This window comes from Conger conger, chromosome 9, assembly GCF_963514075.1.
Source record: "Conger conger chromosome 9, fConCon1.1, whole genome shotgun sequence".
Classification (NCBI taxonomy): Eukaryota; Metazoa; Chordata; class Actinopteri; order Anguilliformes; family Congridae; genus Conger; species Conger conger.
The window spans coordinates 47162656-47178497 of record NC_083768.1 but is presented as its reverse complement, the minus strand read 5'-3'; the positions used below and the strand labels follow the sequence as shown (position 1 = coordinate 47178497).

The window sequence follows — 15842 nt, the reverse complement described above, 5'->3', positions numbered from 1 at the left end:
AAGCTAGCCATTGTTCATTGGATGTAATTTAGGCACGTGACCTCTATACTAAATGGCGATTGGATGATTGTTTGAACCCTTTTCCTGGGGCATCAACTCGATTAGTTCGGTCTGGTTGCTGTTGTCTGACAGACAAAGATGGCAGCCTTCAGCGGTAGTTCAAGCTGGAGCACCCCCGAAGTTCACAAACACCACGAGCAACAAACAGTTTGTCACACAAGGCCAAAATATAGAGATGGGAGGAGACCCAAAGCTGTCAAAGTATGTATATGCGACCGTGTTTGGTAATTATTACCTAGTTCGCGACATCGCTAAACATTGGGCTATATCGGTCTTAGGCTAGCTAGCTGTCGTTGGTTTGTTTACAGTTTGATAACATGTGCATTTTCCTTGTATTTGTAATGTTAATATCAAATTCTCGTTTATTCCTTATTGTAGGTATACACCATCAACTTGGAATCTCGTTTTTTGTTAGTCCAAGGAGTTCCTGCAATTGGTTTGATGACCGAACTGGTTCAGCTCTTTGCTCTGTATGGGGCGATTGAAGAGTACCGAATACTGGACGAGTACCCAGCAGAAGAGTTCACTGACGTTTATTTAATTAAATTCCAGAGGCTTCAAAGTGCTAGGTGAGTGTTGTCGGAGTTTCGTCTGAACGGTACAAGACCATATTGACATAACCATCTCGCCTGGGCAGACACTAGCCTATATAATGTGTTTAAAGATAAATTATGCTAGCTAGTGTATAAACCTCTGAGTGCCCAAAAACGAAAAACGCTTTGATTTTGCACTTTTCAGAGTGGCCAAACGTAACCTGGATGAAAGGAGTTTCTATGGCGGCTTACTTCACGTGTGCTATGCCCCAGAAAATGAAACGGTGGAGGACACCAGGCAGAAGTTACAAGAGAGGAGAAGATTTGTTGCCAGGATAATGCGAAATAAAGGTGAAATATTTACAATTAAATTACGTGACAATTCTACATAGCCCAGTATATTTAATTCACTTTTTGCTTCCCTCGTCTATTGGTTGTTCCACTCCTATGTTGGTGCTATTAAAATTGTATTACGTAATACTTTTGTTCTCCAATTCACAGCTCGGGAATCTGAACAAGCAGAAGATGATAAACAAAAAATACCCAATGACTCAGAAATGTGTGAAAAAAAGGAATGGAAGGATACTGTTCAGGAGGAGACAGAAAGTTTTAGTACCAGCTACCTCCCCAGTTATCCTTTATTACCCCCTCCTCCGCAAGAGCATGTCCATAGACCTTCATCCTTTTCTGAACAGGCATCATCAATATCTGCATTAAAGGGATATCAATGCAAAATGCAGCCTGCTGAGGACAATATGGGGTCCACATACCATTTTGTTGGAAGCGGCTCATTACCAGTATCATCTAAACCTCCACAGTCCTCCTCTTATGGAAACCCAGCAATGAGTAACCAACAGAGAAAAATCACTCGCCCTACTACCAGGTTTATTCCAAGGACAGCATACTTAGAAAACCGGAAAAGAAAAATTGAGGCGGCTTGTCAAGATGCACTGTTGGGAATTGCAGACAAAAGTGAACCCCTGATTGGACCAAAACTACCACAACCACCTAAGATGGACATGGAGGATGCTTCCTTGAACATTACAGCTAATTTAATAAGAAGCACTATGGCAAAGGTTGGTGATGCATTGCTGAAACTGAATAAATCCCTTTGTTGTTTCATCAGATCACATTTCCCAAATCTCTGCACTTCCAGCTTGACATACACCATTTCTTTGAATTTCTCTACTTCATGATATACATACATATGATATACAGGCATATGTATAGCATAGTCTAATCAGTGTGAATCATCTTCTTTTATTTGTCATATCACATTAGATTTCTTCAGTACCAGAGTCCAAGCCTGCAGAGAAGAAAGCCACCACTCCAAAGCCACGAAGGAGGATATAACTACCATTCCATGCCTTCACAGGAACCACACCCTATAATACTGGAGATGAGAGAAGTCATGGACCTGTATATTAAGAGTTCATTTGGGCATTGTGATTGTGATTGTAAATGTATTTGGTGAGAACTATTTATTTGGCGGAAACATGACTGAATTAGTTCTCAAGAGGGTCCTGGAATGCTTGCTGTTCAAATGCCAGTATGCTCTGGAACAGAGGTGGAAAAATACATTTTAGTTGTCATTCCAACACCTTTAATAAATATAATTCACAAAAGTGTAGATAAGATGTATACCTTTGCATCTGGAACACAAGTTCCGAAGGCTTCCAGTAACAGGTCTTCCTCCCTGACTGCCTTCTCAAAGTCAGCGTACGATAGTCGGCCATCATGATCGTGATCCTGTAAGCAGCAGCACAATCTTTTTTTACATTGTATCTGCAGAACACAATCCTCTTAAATTAAAAAAAAGTATTCAATGTCTTTAAATGTGAATCCAGTCACATGTGCATACTGTATGTTTCAAATAATGTGATACCATCATAAAGTTTATTTTTGCTAGTGTACCGAGTCCTCATTCTTTGGACATTTTCCCATCTTAATGTCTGTGATAGTTTCCTTTGTCAAACATAACTATGATAAGATTATTTGCTTTTTTTAAAAGCATTTATAGGCAACCAGTAGGTCCTGCTCCTATTAGTTTATCCAATTTCTAGGATATCTCAGCTAGAGGTCAACAGAGTATGTACCAAGTTTTGCTACTTTGAGACATCGTTGCTGTGCTCAACACTTTTTCATTGATTTTATTTGTAATATGTATGAGTTTCAGTCCCCCGCAGCCCCACCCACCATTGTTTTTAACCATCCTAACATTATGAATGTTATAAATGAATAAAAAACGTTCATAAACACTATATCATGTATCCAACACACCATTTTCTTCAGAGCAATTTCCACCAGGTCTTTGATGCCTTCGTCAGGGTCTTCCTCGGTTGGTTGTCTGATGAGACTGTTCTTCAGCATGTGGAACATCTCTTCCCGAGAAATATGCCCATCTCCGTTCAAGTCGTACACATCAAAGCAGTCTGAATTCAAAAAATTGAAGAGGTCAATATTTTGTGTACATACCGTAAGCCAAGCCAGCATATGATGGGAGTATTTGGCGAATACTTTACATCTTATTTTCTCATCCAATGTCCCACGTAGAAACACTGACAAACCCTCTGTCCACTCCTTCACACTGACATAGCCGTCATTATCCTTGTCGAATGCATGAAAAACTAAAACAAAAAAGGAAAACCTAAACAAAAAGCACACGTCTGTGTTGGGGGAAAAACATGCTAGAGGCAAGAATTAATACCATTTGCCCATTCTCCATCCCAAAATTTAATACCAAGTCACAACTAACTTGTTACTGTAAAATCCTCATATCCATCATTGGCTTTTACATTTATGCAAGTTTATTCTGCAATAGGCACACTCGATGCAGCTCATGCAGACAAGATGCAGGTACCTATCCAACCAGAAAAGCTGCTGTGATTGCTGAGGTCATTGAGTTATCCTGACTACAATCTTTCCTACCTGAACAAAGCTACAACCAATTACATTTTGCTCCATGGGTCGGAAATGGTTGGCACTGACCGTCTAGATGCAATATGGGCCAAAGAGGTACTACTACAGTACAACCAGGCATGGCAGTCTGGTACTCCATGTTCTTTAGAAACCCACAGACATCCTTTGGCAAAATATGCACCGCTCCTTTCATGTCATTGTTATATCTGGATTATGAAATGTCTTTTAAAAATATTTTCAAACACAGGGATTTCAGTGCATACCTCTGTCCATGATCATATCATCCGTCATTCCAAACGTCTTGTGGAGAATGTTCCGGAATTTACCCCGGTCCAGGCCATTCGCAGCTCTCCGGTCACTTTGGTCTCCCACCAATCCATTAAATAGTCGTATTAGACACTCCATCTCAGTTCTGTTAACTGCAGCCAGGAGCAGTGTGGTTTATATTGACCTTTCTTGAGTTATTGTGAATTGAGAATTAATGAAAATGCGTACTTACAAAACATGGTCTTGGATGAAAAAAACAAACAAAACATGGGTATAATAATTTAGTGGAAAAGGTTTCATTCCATGTTTTCACGAGTAATGTTACCTGCAACACAATACCTAGCTGTACCAGTTTATTGGAAGAATTGTATGCCAGCTCATTATTGCAAATATCTAATCAGCCAATCACGTGGCAGGAACTCATTCAGCTGTTCTTCAGACTAAAGGTCAGAATGGGGAAGAAATGTGACCTAGAATGATTGTTGGTGCCACGCAATTCAGTATCGCAGAAACTGCCGATCTCATGGAATTTTCAGTTTACAGAGAATGAACATCCAGTGAGCAGCAGTTCTGTGGCCGACAGCACCTTAAGAGGTCAGCGGGGAATGGCCGGACTGGTTCAAGCTGACAGGAAGGCGACAGTGACCAGGCAGTAACCAGGCGTTACCCTGGTGTAAAATCCAGCCATTATTAGCTTGAAATACCAGCTACCAACTGTTTCAAAACATAGCTTGAGCTGTTTTTTTAAACAGGGTACAATAGCGGTAAACAGAAGAGCATCTCTGAACCCACACCATGTTGAACCTTCAAGTCAATGGGCTAACATTACAGCAGCAGTGTAAATAAATAAGTCTAATAAATGCCTAATAAAGTGGCCACTGAGTGTACCGTCAGGCTAACATTAAACTGAACTGGAAGAGGAGTCAAAACAAGCAACTGATTTTCCTTAATATTCAGAACTGATACCAAATGTACCTTTTGTGACCTTGCTCACTGTGCAGTAAATTGTAGCGAACCTAAGCATTTCATTGCAGTTATACTGCATGGCATTACTGCCACAATGGATAACACAACCTTAGCTAAATTCAATAACATTTTAAACATTTAGCCTAACTTAACGTTATTACATACGCCACACTGAAAGATATGAAACGTAGCGAAGGTTATATTCAACTTCACTAGCCGTAACATTAACTCAAGCTGCCATGCTAACAAGCTAACAATCGTGAGCACAAAGGCTGTTTATTAAGCTGCGAGGATTTACACTTACAGTGTTTTATTTGCCTTGAAAACGACTCTGCTAGATTTTGAATAATTTTTCTGTTCATCGCCGACATTTCAGACATTATGTCGCTAAGTTAGGTAACAATTAGCTAGTCTTCTTACAACCAAAGTAACTGCAACTCCCACACAGCCAATGTTTACATCAAGTTGCTATGGAAACTCAAACCCACGTGCGAATCCGAAAAAAGGAAGAACTAAATTGTCATATATGCTCTACGGATGAATCCACCAGTCGGTTTATTTTGAATAATCAGTGGTGGTATTAATATTTAAATCACGGGTTTGAGGTCCCTGAGTTTGAACTTTTTCCTTTAGAATTCAGGACAAACTTGGGGCACTTTCTGAAGGGAGTTGAGAAGTCTTGCTGAGCATCTCATTCATTTGTACAACCTGTTAGCCTTCAGACCTAATGCAAGTGCACCAGGTCAGTGTGTGTTGCAGACAACTCTCTAACAACCTAGTCTAACTTTCTGAGCTTTTGTACTGACAATTTCTCAGGGGCCTAAGACAATGTATGGTTGTTGTTGTTGTTGTTGTTATCGTTGCAATGGTATGGAGGGAAAATAATGCCTGCATTGCAACAATCTTGCAATCAAATATTTATAATTTAGAAGTAACAGTTGCTAACGGAAAGAGCATGCAATACATACGTTTTGATGCCACCTAGAGGGATAAAAACGCATTCCAATGAATGATATTCATCTCAGCTTGTTGATTCCAACAACTGAGAAATGGGGGTTGAATTCATCAATCCAATCAATCAAGAAATTAATAATTAGAGATGTACATATAGAATATATTAAATTATATGAAAATATTGAATTAGTTTCATTTCTAATGTGGACTAAAACACTAAATGACTACAAAAGTGGAAAGCTGATACAATTTTATAATAACATTTTTAAAGAATCCCCTGAATGAATTAAGTTAGTTGGTTTATTTTTTAAAAAGCTATTCAAGGTTTCTCGAGCCAGTTTTCTGGAAGCGACTCGAGCTCAATCACTTGTAAGACCTCAATAACTACTATTAAAATGTATTCATTCATATCACAGTTCTGGAGTATTCCATTCGCGTATATTTGCCGGGATAAATCATACGAAATAGAATTATGTAGGCTCAGTAAAACTCCTACAGAATTGCGTCACAGTAGCGGACAACATGCTGTAGGATCCACCTCGATTAAACATTTGTCTTTATAGAGGATCCAGGAGACGCACACTCAACTTTGTTCGGTGTTATCAGGTAAAATAAATACAACAGAAGTGCAACGAGAAAACAACGTGCATTATGCAAGTGAACCGTATTGTAAAAACACGGAGAGCTAGTGCCATGTTAACTTGCTAGCCAGAAATAAGACATGCCTTTTGAGAATAGAGCCATCACTAGAATCTAGTTAATATAACTTTATTAGGTATTATTAGACTTATTAAGTCTGCTGCTGTTGTAGCCTATCCACTTAGAGGTTTGACGCATTGTGTGTGCAGAGATGCTTTTCTGCATACCACTGTTGTGGCTATTTGCATTTCTGTCACCTTCTTGTCAGCTTTGTCGGCCATTCTCTTCACACCTCTCTCATTAACAAGGCGTTTCCGCCTGCAGAACTGCTGCTTATTGGATGTCTTTAGTTCTTCACACCATTCTCTGGCACCAACAATTTTTCCACGGTCAAAGATCACATTTTCTTCCCCATTCTATTGACGCTCCTGACCTGTATCTGCATGATTTTATGCACTGCACTACTGCCCTACGATTGGCTGATAATCGCATAAATAAGTAGGTGTACAGGTTTTCCTAATAAAGTGCTCAGGGGGCACTTTATCCTGCATCAATATGACAGCATATGGTTTACATGCTAATTACAGAGGATACCAATACCATACACAAAGTAATGCCATTTTTAAAATTTGAATATACTCTGAAAATGAGCATATAATTGTATTAATCTGACACCTCATACCAAAAATACTAATAATTATTACAACATTAATTTCTAGAAATTACTGAGGTGGTCCCTATCTATTGTCTTGTGGAGAATCATGAGTGATTTTATTTAAACTTTAGTACCTACTAGATTTTGTTTTAGATTATCATGTTCATTATCATGACAGTAAAGGCATTGCTTATTTATAAATATAATTATTTTGGCATAGTAAAAAAAGGCAGTTGGAGGTAGAAGGCAGCCATGACAGAGGAGAAGTGGCTACTCCATGTGGAGCAGAAGTTCAAGGCCGAGGATAAGATGGCCAAACAAACGCCGAAAATGATGGCTGAGGTTATCGCTGTAAGTCCATGGAGTTCCCCATCCTGTCTGTGTCTCACTCAAGCCAATGCAATCCCTCATGGAACATAATGTAAACGATAACTATGAACATATGTGCCAGGGAGGCACAATTCCAGTTCCTGGTGAGTAACGTTGTTGTTGTTGTTGTTGTATATGCAAGTTCACTCATATTGCACCACAGGAAAATCTTGGCGTTATTTGGTTGGTTATTGTTACCCCTCACTCAACCCCCCAGGATGAGATACAGAAAGAAGAGCAAAACTCTGCCGTTAACGAGTACAATCTGACAGCAAAGTGGCGGGCAATACTCCGGCAGACAAAGACACAAGAGCTGCACAGAGACATTGACGTGCTCAGACAGACCTTTGAGAGAACGATGGACCACATGGACAATCTTATCAAGGTAAGGAGCAGCTCAGTATGCTATTTTTCCTGACCGGTTGTGGGTGTTCTGATGCTGAATATCATCGTAACCCTTTCAAGAGGAGTTTTTTTGGAATGTTATTTTCAAAACAGCCCCCTTTTCCCCTTCCCCCAAACCCTATATCTAGTAGTCACACCACATTTAGGAAATATAGGCGGAAAAGCTATTTGTAGATATTTTACATCAAAAGGATTTAGGATACCTGTATGACCTCCCTTTTCAGGAAGACTTATTCGAACTTAGTTGATTTAATTGACAATTTGCTGACAGTCCCTTGCATATCCGCAGTATTGTCTTGCATGTTGTGTGGAAGTACTGACTCTCACACATGCCTGTACCGCAGACTCTGGTTGATGACATCAGTGAGGCGACACAGCAGTTGAACCAATTGGTGCACACCAACAAGCAGAACGTGGAGCAGCTTCTGGACCTGCAGAAAGACAGGCTGACCTCCCTCAGGCAAGCGTTTAGCTCTGAGGTTGATGATCTCAGAACCAAGCACAACACTAAGAGGTATGTCACATCCTTACTCCTGCTGATATCAACCTATCATCACAACATTAGTCTGCAACTATAGCCACCTATAGCCAATTGTCTACGAAAGATAAAGGAAAAGATAACATAAAGTGAAATTGAAACACAATTCATTACATTTCAGTTAGAATTAGACCAATTGAGGTAATTAGCTTTGTAAAGTTACCGGGTTGTTCATATTTAGAATTAATTCGCATTTTCGCAATGCACCAAATTAGAGAACAATGATATAATTTACTATGATAATAACTTTATATTTTTTTATTATTTGACTAACACATGCTCTTGTCTACATTTGTAATCATCCATGCAGACAAGTTCTTGAATATATTAACATTACAAAACAAGCAGTACAGATTCAGTCAACTGCTTCCTACCTTATGCTGATGATACAATTCAAATTGTAAAATTATACTCAATATTCTAAATATTTTGTTCAAAGGTTCACATAAGGCACAAAAAAGGGCAGGAAAATTACTTTCTCTGAATAATTGAGACCTATAATGCTGTATAGTTTCCAAACTATAGTCACCATAGAAACAAATTAGTTAATCTCTATACATAGCAGCCAGGTTTGGTGAGATTTAGATGTACCATATTGGAGCTACTTTCATTTTAGCAAAAGAATAATAATCCTAATCCTAACAGAAAAAGAATTCCAGCTGCTTTTACTGTGTAGACCTACTGGCAGTCACCTGTAGAAGTCATAGAAGTTTGAAGTATGAAAATGTCCCTGTCATGCTTGTCAAAGTGCCTGAATAGGGGACAATTACATGGTTTGGCAGTACTTCACTCCCTGTTGTGCCTGGTTTGCCTGGTTCCCAAACGCTGCAGTGCAATATCCCCTTAATGAGGTCAGTATATTGCTAAGGGGAACATGTCTGAGGTTGATTCCAGTATTTTTCTGTACTGTTGTGTCTAAACAGGGAGCAGATTATGACCCAGCATCAGCAGGACCTCACTTCCCCACAGGATGTGATCTACTCTTTGAATGAGAGTCACAGCGAGTGGCAGTCTGAGGCCCAACAAGACTACAAAGCAGCCTGCTACAACATCAAAGACTGGGTAATGTTGGACAGCATAGCAAAACATTGTAACTGTTTCCTGAAACACCGCTGCACTGCCCTCAACCTCAATCAAATCCACTGGACCCTACCCCCAGATGCACTAGCATTCAGTCCCAAGGCATTGCGCCAAAATATACAAAACTCAAAATCTGTATTGTGAGGGACTTCCAAGTTTGTAACAAAATGTTGCAGCAACTTTGTGACTGATAACAATGTTGTAGCCACACTTTTACGACTTTCCTGCTAAGTTGTACATCAGTCTGCATCATGCCGGAAAATTACAAGAACTTCCCGAACATTCCGCAACCTAACAAAACCTAAAGATATTGTGGCTCACCTCAGCCTTACGGCAACATTCCAGTATTGTTTTGGTTGGCTTAGTTGTTCTTAATTGGGATGTGTCCATCATGTCAGCTTGTGCTAGAGCATTGGTCTCCAACCCTTGTTCTGGAGAGCTACTGGGTCTGCTGGTTTTTGTTTTCACTGTATAATCAGCACCCTGTTAAGACCCAGGTAACCAGGTGAGGTGAGTTAAGTGCGTAAACAGCTGCCATAATTGATTAATTAAGTGCAGAGTAACAACAAAAACCAGCAGATCCAGTAGCCCTCCAGGACCAGGTCTTGAGACCACTGTCCTAGAGGCCTGAGGGGCAGTGCATAACTTGGCCACAATGTCACCCGTGTAGAAAAGAAGTGGTGGAATCCTAGGCGTGCTCACGTGCGTCCAGAAGAGATTACAGAATACGCTACATGAGTGGGGCTACGATTATTACTGAGCATCCAAAACTGGTGACTAGCTGTGGAATGGGGCCACTATGCAGCAGTGTAGAAGCTGACATGGGGTCTACTTGTGCTCCTGATTCATGCCTAAAGCGCAAAAGACTGAGGAGTGCTGAGCAGATGCAGCACTGGGAGAAGTTGACAAAGACATGGCGGCAGGGCAAGAATGCAGAAAAGAGGTACCGCGAAAACACCGATGACAACCGCACCACCTGTGAGACGCTGCAGGCCCACGCGGAACGCTGCAGCGTCGAGGTCAACGACCTGGCCAAAAAAATCAAGATGCTGGTGAGCGCCATGAAGCTCTTTTAGCCATTTGAAGAATTTTTTTTTTTTTTTTTTATGTCAGTGTTCTCGAACTCCCAACGCTTTCAATTGGCAATAGTGATTGTTACATCAGCATGAGCATGCTCAGTTAAGAACATTATAAATCACATATTTGTGATCTTACACCTTAAAGGGTTTTTTTTTTAAGGTGTAAGATTTTTCATATTACTACTGTTGTGTAACACTTTCCTTAAAGGATCCGATTTAAAGACACATGGCATAGCAAGTTCTCATATAGGACCCTTAAAAGAAAGTGTTACTCTTCTGTTTAACAAGAACTAATAACAAATTCAAACTAACTGAAAGTTAGCATTATTTCTGCAACAATACACTCAGTCGTCACTTATCGTGAGATGAGTCTTACCGTAAAATAAGTCTAATACATACCTAATAAACTGCTCACTCAAGTGTACAACAGTTTTTTTACTCAGATTCAGGCTTCTGAAGTGTTGCCACGTTACAAGTTTGATATCTATGATACAAATTAATGAATCAATGTAAACAAAGCGGTTTGATTTGGAGTGACTTATTGTGTGATAAGTCACTCCTTTTGAATGAAATTGCGAGGTCGGAACTAACTGTTGGATCATAAGTAATGAATGAATGCCACCAGTTAATGATAACAGTCATGGTGTGACATGCCTGGGATTATTCTTTTTATTTATTTTTTTCTGTTGCTTTGATTACCTTGATTTTATGGAAAAATAAGTGTATTCCAATTCGTTTGGAGGAACATTCTACGCATAACATTACACAAACTGCAGAGGCACAGTCTGTGTTAACACGACGGTCCCTCTTGCTCCACAGAAATCGCAGGAGGCTTTTCAGGCCAGGATGAAGAAGCAGGACAAGCAGGAACACAAGGACAATGTGGCAGCCATGCAGGTCTTTGTGAAAGAAAAGAAGCAAAAATGTGTGGAGCAGAACTCTCAGCTGCGCAGATACCAGGCCAAACGGGAGGCCAAACTAAAGAACATGGTTATGCAGAAACACCACGGTTTTACAAAACTACAGGGCATCGTTGAAAAGGTAAATGAGGAGCCAGCCTGATCTACCTGAGGGTTGACAACCCTGGTGCAAAACCCTTGAAGTTACCAGCTACCAGCTGTTTCAGAACATAGCTTGGGCTGGTTAAACCATTTTGGGGCTGGTAAGGTCTGAACTGGTCAGCCAGCTACCAGCCTAGCTTCAAAACCTAGCTTTTTTCAGCAGGGAGGGTTGGAAATGAGGAGAAAATGCTATGGTACACTACTGAGGTCCCATAAAACAAAACTGAGGCAGGGGTGAACATATTCATTTTCAATTGAAATGAAATTGAATTTTAAAAGGGTGTATCATCTGTTTACTTTTGCATTTTTTACATTTCTGAGTGTTGTTGTACAGTTAATAACAACACTGGAAGCCCGGCCATGGTTGAAAGCCAACAGCAGGCCCATACAGCAGTGATAATGAAGAGTGCCAGGTGCAGTGCTGTTTTTTTCTGACCAGGGCGACCTCGTCTCTCACAGGGCAAGAAGCTGATCCGGCTGACGGAGGTTTGCCGAAAGCTGGAGACGGAGAGCGAGAGAGAGCAGCCTTTCTATCGCTCCACTGTGAGCTCTGAGGAGCAGAGCCTGGTGATGGCTGACCAGGAGGGGACCTCCGAGTCGGCCCAGGTGACATGATGGCCCACACACCGTCAACGTCACGTAACCCCACCCTAACAGAAATGCACATATGATGAAAAACATGCTTGTGTTCATGCTCATGCTCAAACCAGACTGTTGCGATGCCCTTCTCTTCACTATGGTCAGGGGCGGCCTGTAGCGTAGAGGTTAAGGCACACGACTGGGACATGCAAGGTCGGTGGTTCGATCCCCGGTGTAGTCACAATAAGATCCACACAGTCGTTGGGCCCTTGAGCAAGGCCCTTAACCCTGCATTGCTCCAGGGGAGGATTGTCTCCTGCTTAGTATAATCAACTGTACGTCGCTCTGGATAAGAGCGTCTGCCAAATGCTATTAATGTAATGTAATGTAATGTAATGTCAGAGAGCAAAGGCATGATAACTTGTTGCTTTCCTCCAGTTTTCTAACTGATGATTCAACTGGTGATGATAGCTCATTGGTGATACACAAACAACCAACATTGAAACCAAAGCAGATTGCTCAGCAGGTTTCCCTCTTACTTGTGGTCACCAGAACTTCTCATCTTCTTTCTCTACCTCTTACCCCTGCCCCCTGAACCTTGACCCTTGGCCCAGCTGACAGAGGACTACATGGGTCTGGAGGGACTCTGGGACCGCTGCAGCAAGGTCCAGCTGGAGAATGGCTGCCTGCAGCGGTATAAAAAGGAGCTTGCTCAGGAGAACCTGCGGCTACAAACCCTGAGGAGCCAGAACAAAGCTGCAGTCAATGACGATGTCCGCCCCCAGAGCAGAAGCCAGATAACGGGGAACCGCGTCACCCTGTGCCAGCGACCGTCACCTGGGCAACAGGCCACCCGCAGGCTGCCCCGCTGAACCGCCAACTTACACCCAATACACAACACTACACCCCATACACAACATTACACACAATACAAAAGCAATACTTATAGTAGCACAACATGATTTAATCATAGGAATATAGCAATCTATTCAAAGGTGTCAACATTGAGGTGGAAATACAATGAGCCACGATTATTAGTTCATTAGATCCTTTAGTCGTTGCTCCTGGGGCCTACTCAGTGCAGTTATCCATCTAACTCAGTAATCCTGCTTTGTGGAACGGGCCCCTGGACTGCATCTTTGCCAACTGACCTTGATTACGATAAAGTAAGCACAATTAAACAGTCAGAGCTTATTGATTTTCATTACCTGTGTTACATTTGTATTAAATTCCTGTGTCAGCTTTCTACTCAAGCTGTGCATTAATTTAAAAATGATCAATAAAACAACCACTCTATACTCTGTTGTGGGAATAATAATTGAATACTTAAAGTGACTGGAAAGGTAAATCTGTGAATGGCTGCAAATTACATTGAATGGTGTTATTATAGTATGTGTTAAGCATCAGCAAAATTAGAGAAGTCGAATGCATTGCAATATCTTACATTGGGCTCCAGAATTATTGGCAGCCTTACTAGAATTGAAGAAAAAAGGCTGCATATAATAAACACAAATAATAATATATATATGTGATGTTCAAATATTCTTACAATTATTATAAAAATTGGCAATACAATTTTACTTAATTTAGTTAATATAGTTCCTTTTGACTGAGATTGTCATTCCAGCACATACTGTTTCATTAGAGTATTAAAATGAGGTAGCAAGCATGCAAAATCCCTTTTTCAACCATCAGCATGGAGAAAGCAAAAGAACTATCAATTTGGAAGACACAGACCATCACAGGTCAGGTAATGGGTACAAAAAAATACATCAAATGTTAAAAATACCACTTAGCACTGTAAGGGCATAATAAAAATGCATAAATCATATGGAATGGTTGCAAACTTGGCAGGAAGAGGATGTCAGTGCATATTATCCCCACAGATGGTAAGGAGATGGAAATGGAGGCCATAAGTAACCCATGGATCTCAGTTTAAGAATTGCAGAGATCGCAAATGGTGGGGTCACCAAGTTGAAACAAAAATAAATCATAAAAAGGCACCTCCAAACCAACAAACTATTTTGAAAGGGTGGGAATTAAGACAGCCCTTACTGAGCACAATAAGCAAAACCAAGCACCTGGAATGTGGAAGAGATTTCTATGTTCAGATGAGACCAACATTTAATGTTTTGGCCATACACACTGTCAACATGTTTGACAGCAAATGGAATGCATACATGGAGAAGTACCTCATACCAACTGTCAAACATGGAGAGGGGTCATTGATGTTCTGGAAATGTTTTGCTGCCAGTGGTCCAGGGGCACCATTTTAGATCAATGGCACAAATAATTTATCAAAGTACCAGGAAATCTTGGCAGAACATCTGGTAGCCTCTGCTAAAAAGCTGAGACTTGGCCGTAGTAGATTGTCCAGCAGGACAATGACTCCAAACATACATCAAAATCCAAACAGAAATAGTGAAAAGTGAAAACAAGATCCACATTCTGCAATGGCCACCTCAGTCTCCAGACTTAAAACCCATGGAAAACCAGTGGTCTGAACTGAAGAGGGGAGTATCCCAATGATATCAATGATCCTGAAAAGTTCTGCATGGAGAATGGTCAAAAAACCAGGGATGCCGATAATTGTGAGACCCTGCTTTTTTGGGGAAACACATTTTCTTCAGGTGATTCCACTGAATCATGAATAAAGCACACTACTTTACACATGTTGGAAAATAAGTCATGTTGTCAATAACTATTATTTTGCGCCAGTTCTCCCCTAGCTACGTCTGTTATACACAAAATGTAATCCCCTGCATAACCTAGTGCCGGACGAATATGCTTTCGCCACGCTACGAACAAGAGTGAAGTAGCCTAGTTCATCGATAGCCGTTAAAACAGGATTGGCTATAGGCTAATTCCTGTAGACTTCATGATCTTAATTTGGTGACAGAAACTGACATTTTAAAGAAATGTTGTCTTATCTGGCAATCGCGCGTAGTTACGTTTACGAAAAACGCAAAGACATTTTACCCCTGAATTGGACGATGCTCCAATATGTTCAGTGTCCTCGTCAATCTTTTAAGGCTACGTGCTCTGACTCGTTTGTTCCGTTGTTTCTTCTCTCCCCTGAACGCAGCGAGCGTTCCATTCGAAGCTCTACACTGGATGATGCGTGATATAGTTTAAATGCCTAACCTGTATAACGGATTTCGCACTCACTCCTTAACAGTCGTAAACAACGCACAAGCGCAAGAACTACAGACACTCCGCCGGCCTATAGTCATATTACAGTTATATACAGGGGGAATTGTCACAATCTCTATCCTTTTATGAGAGGGAAAAGTGCTAGAACAATAATATAAGAGCAACACAAGTAACACGTGGATTCAGTGAGTGAGAGTGCGTGTCTGCGAGGGAGGAGGGAAGAAGGGAGAGAGAGAGAGATAGAGAGAGAGCGAGCGAAAGCGAGAGGGTTGGGGGGAGGAGGAGGAAACGGCTTAGGTTTGCCGTGCGTTGAGGGAGTACATTTGGTATTTTGTTGGTACCATCACGCATTTGTCAAAGGAATAATGAGGAACATTTGGATAATGTTGACGCTTGGATGGGCGGCCGTTCTTACGGGGGACATGGTAAGTTTTGGAAGCGCATAATGCAGTTTTTCCGCGGAGTAGCCTACAGTCAGAGAAGGCGAACTCTGCAATTAGTCGCAATAACTGGCTGCTGATGTCGACTAGCAGTTCTGCTGTCGTAGGCTGATCATCGCAACGAGAAATCAGCTATCAAATCTTG

General features: G+C 41.0%; 4 protein-coding genes across 6 annotated transcripts in view; 3 read left to right on the top strand and 1 right to left on the bottom strand.

Annotated features, from left to right (window-relative positions):
* The first annotated feature begins 127 nt into the window (after window positions 1-127).
* On the top strand, window positions 128-2854 carry rbm48 (RNA binding motif protein 48). 2 transcript variants are annotated; one of them, XM_061255511.1, is made up of 5 exons: window positions 128-261; window positions 476-629; window positions 799-944; window positions 1095-1669; window positions 1875-2854. In XM_061255511.1, the coding sequence occupies exons 2-5, from the start codon at window positions 502-504 to the stop codon at window positions 1944-1946; spliced, it is 921 nt and encodes a 306-aa protein (XP_061111495.1). In that variant the 5' UTR covers window positions 128-261; window positions 476-501; the 3' UTR covers window positions 1947-2854. The 2 variants fall into 2 exon arrangements, with proteins under 2 accessions (XP_061111495.1, XP_061111494.1); XM_061255510.1 differs by having other exon boundaries at window positions 132-261; window positions 439-629.
* On the bottom strand, window positions 1143-5218 carry clxn (calaxin). Of its 2 annotated transcripts, none has more exons than XM_061255512.1 (6): window positions 5044-5218; window positions 3776-3931; window positions 3116-3220; window positions 2874-3025; window positions 2238-2342; window positions 1143-2149 (listed from the first exon to the last, which is right to left on the bottom strand). In XM_061255512.1, the coding sequence occupies exons 1-6, from the start codon at window positions 5123-5125 to the stop codon at window positions 2099-2101; spliced, it is 651 nt and encodes a 216-aa protein (XP_061111496.1). In that variant the 5' UTR covers window positions 5126-5218; the 3' UTR covers window positions 1143-2098. The 2 variants fall into 2 exon arrangements, with proteins under 2 accessions (XP_061111496.1, XP_061111497.1); XM_061255513.1 differs by having other exon boundaries at window positions 1146-2149; window positions 5050-5218.
* A 2027-nt stretch (window positions 5219-7245) lies between these two features.
* On the top strand, window positions 7246-12976 carry LOC133137691 (dynein regulatory complex subunit 2-like). Its single transcript, XM_061256029.1, has 8 exons — window positions 7246-7344; window positions 7580-7747; window positions 8112-8281; window positions 9229-9367; window positions 10243-10437; window positions 11284-11505; window positions 11985-12131; window positions 12719-12976. The coding sequence occupies exons 1-8, from the start codon at window positions 7246-7248 to the stop codon at window positions 12974-12976; spliced, it is 1398 nt and encodes a 465-aa protein (XP_061112013.1).
* Window positions 12977-15516: 2540 nt separating this feature from the next.
* Window positions 15517-15842, top strand: part of sdc2 (syndecan 2) — a 53989-nt gene continuing 53663 nt past the window's right edge. Inside the window, exon 1 of the mRNA XM_061255494.1 lies at window positions 15517-15682. Coding sequence (XP_061111478.1) covers window positions 15623-15682 — 60 coding nt within the window. The 5' untranslated portion in view covers window positions 15517-15622. The remainder of the gene's footprint in view (window positions 15683-15842) is intronic.

Bases quoted from the DNA above. Each gene is read 5' to 3' on its own strand.
- rbm48 (XM_061255510.1), top strand. From the start codon at position 139: ATGGCAGCCTTCAGCGGTAGTTCAAGCTGGAGCACCCCCGAAGTTCAC. The intron at 262-438 runs GTATGTATATGC...TCCTTATTGTAG, and splicing joins GGAGACCCAAAGCTGTCAAA to GTATACACCATCAACTTGGA. The intron at 1,670-1,874 runs GTTGGTGATGCA...ATATCACATTAG, and splicing joins TAAGAAGCACTATGGCAAAG to ATTTCTTCAGTACCAGAGTC.
- clxn (XM_061255512.1), bottom strand. From the start codon at position 5,125: ATGTCTGAAATGTCGGCGATGAACAGAAAAATTATTCAAAATCTAGCA. The intron at 3,221-3,775 runs GTATGCACTGAA...TTTTTGTTTTAG, and splicing joins TGATATGATCATGGACAGAG to TTTTTCATGCATTCGACAAG. The intron at 2,150-2,237 runs GTATACATCTTA...CCTCTGTTCCAG, and splicing joins CTTGTGTTCCAGATGCAAAG to AGCATACTGGCATTTGAACA.
- LOC133137691 (XM_061256029.1), top strand. From the start codon at position 7,246: ATGACAGAGGAGAAGTGGCTACTCCATGTGGAGCAGAAGTTCAAGGCC. The intron at 9,368-10,242 runs GTAATGTTGGAC...TCATGCCTAAAG, and splicing joins GCTACAACATCAAAGACTGG to CGCAAAAGACTGAGGAGTGC. The intron at 11,506-11,984 runs GTAAATGAGGAG...CGTCTCTCACAG, and splicing joins TACAGGGCATCGTTGAAAAG to GGCAAGAAGCTGATCCGGCT.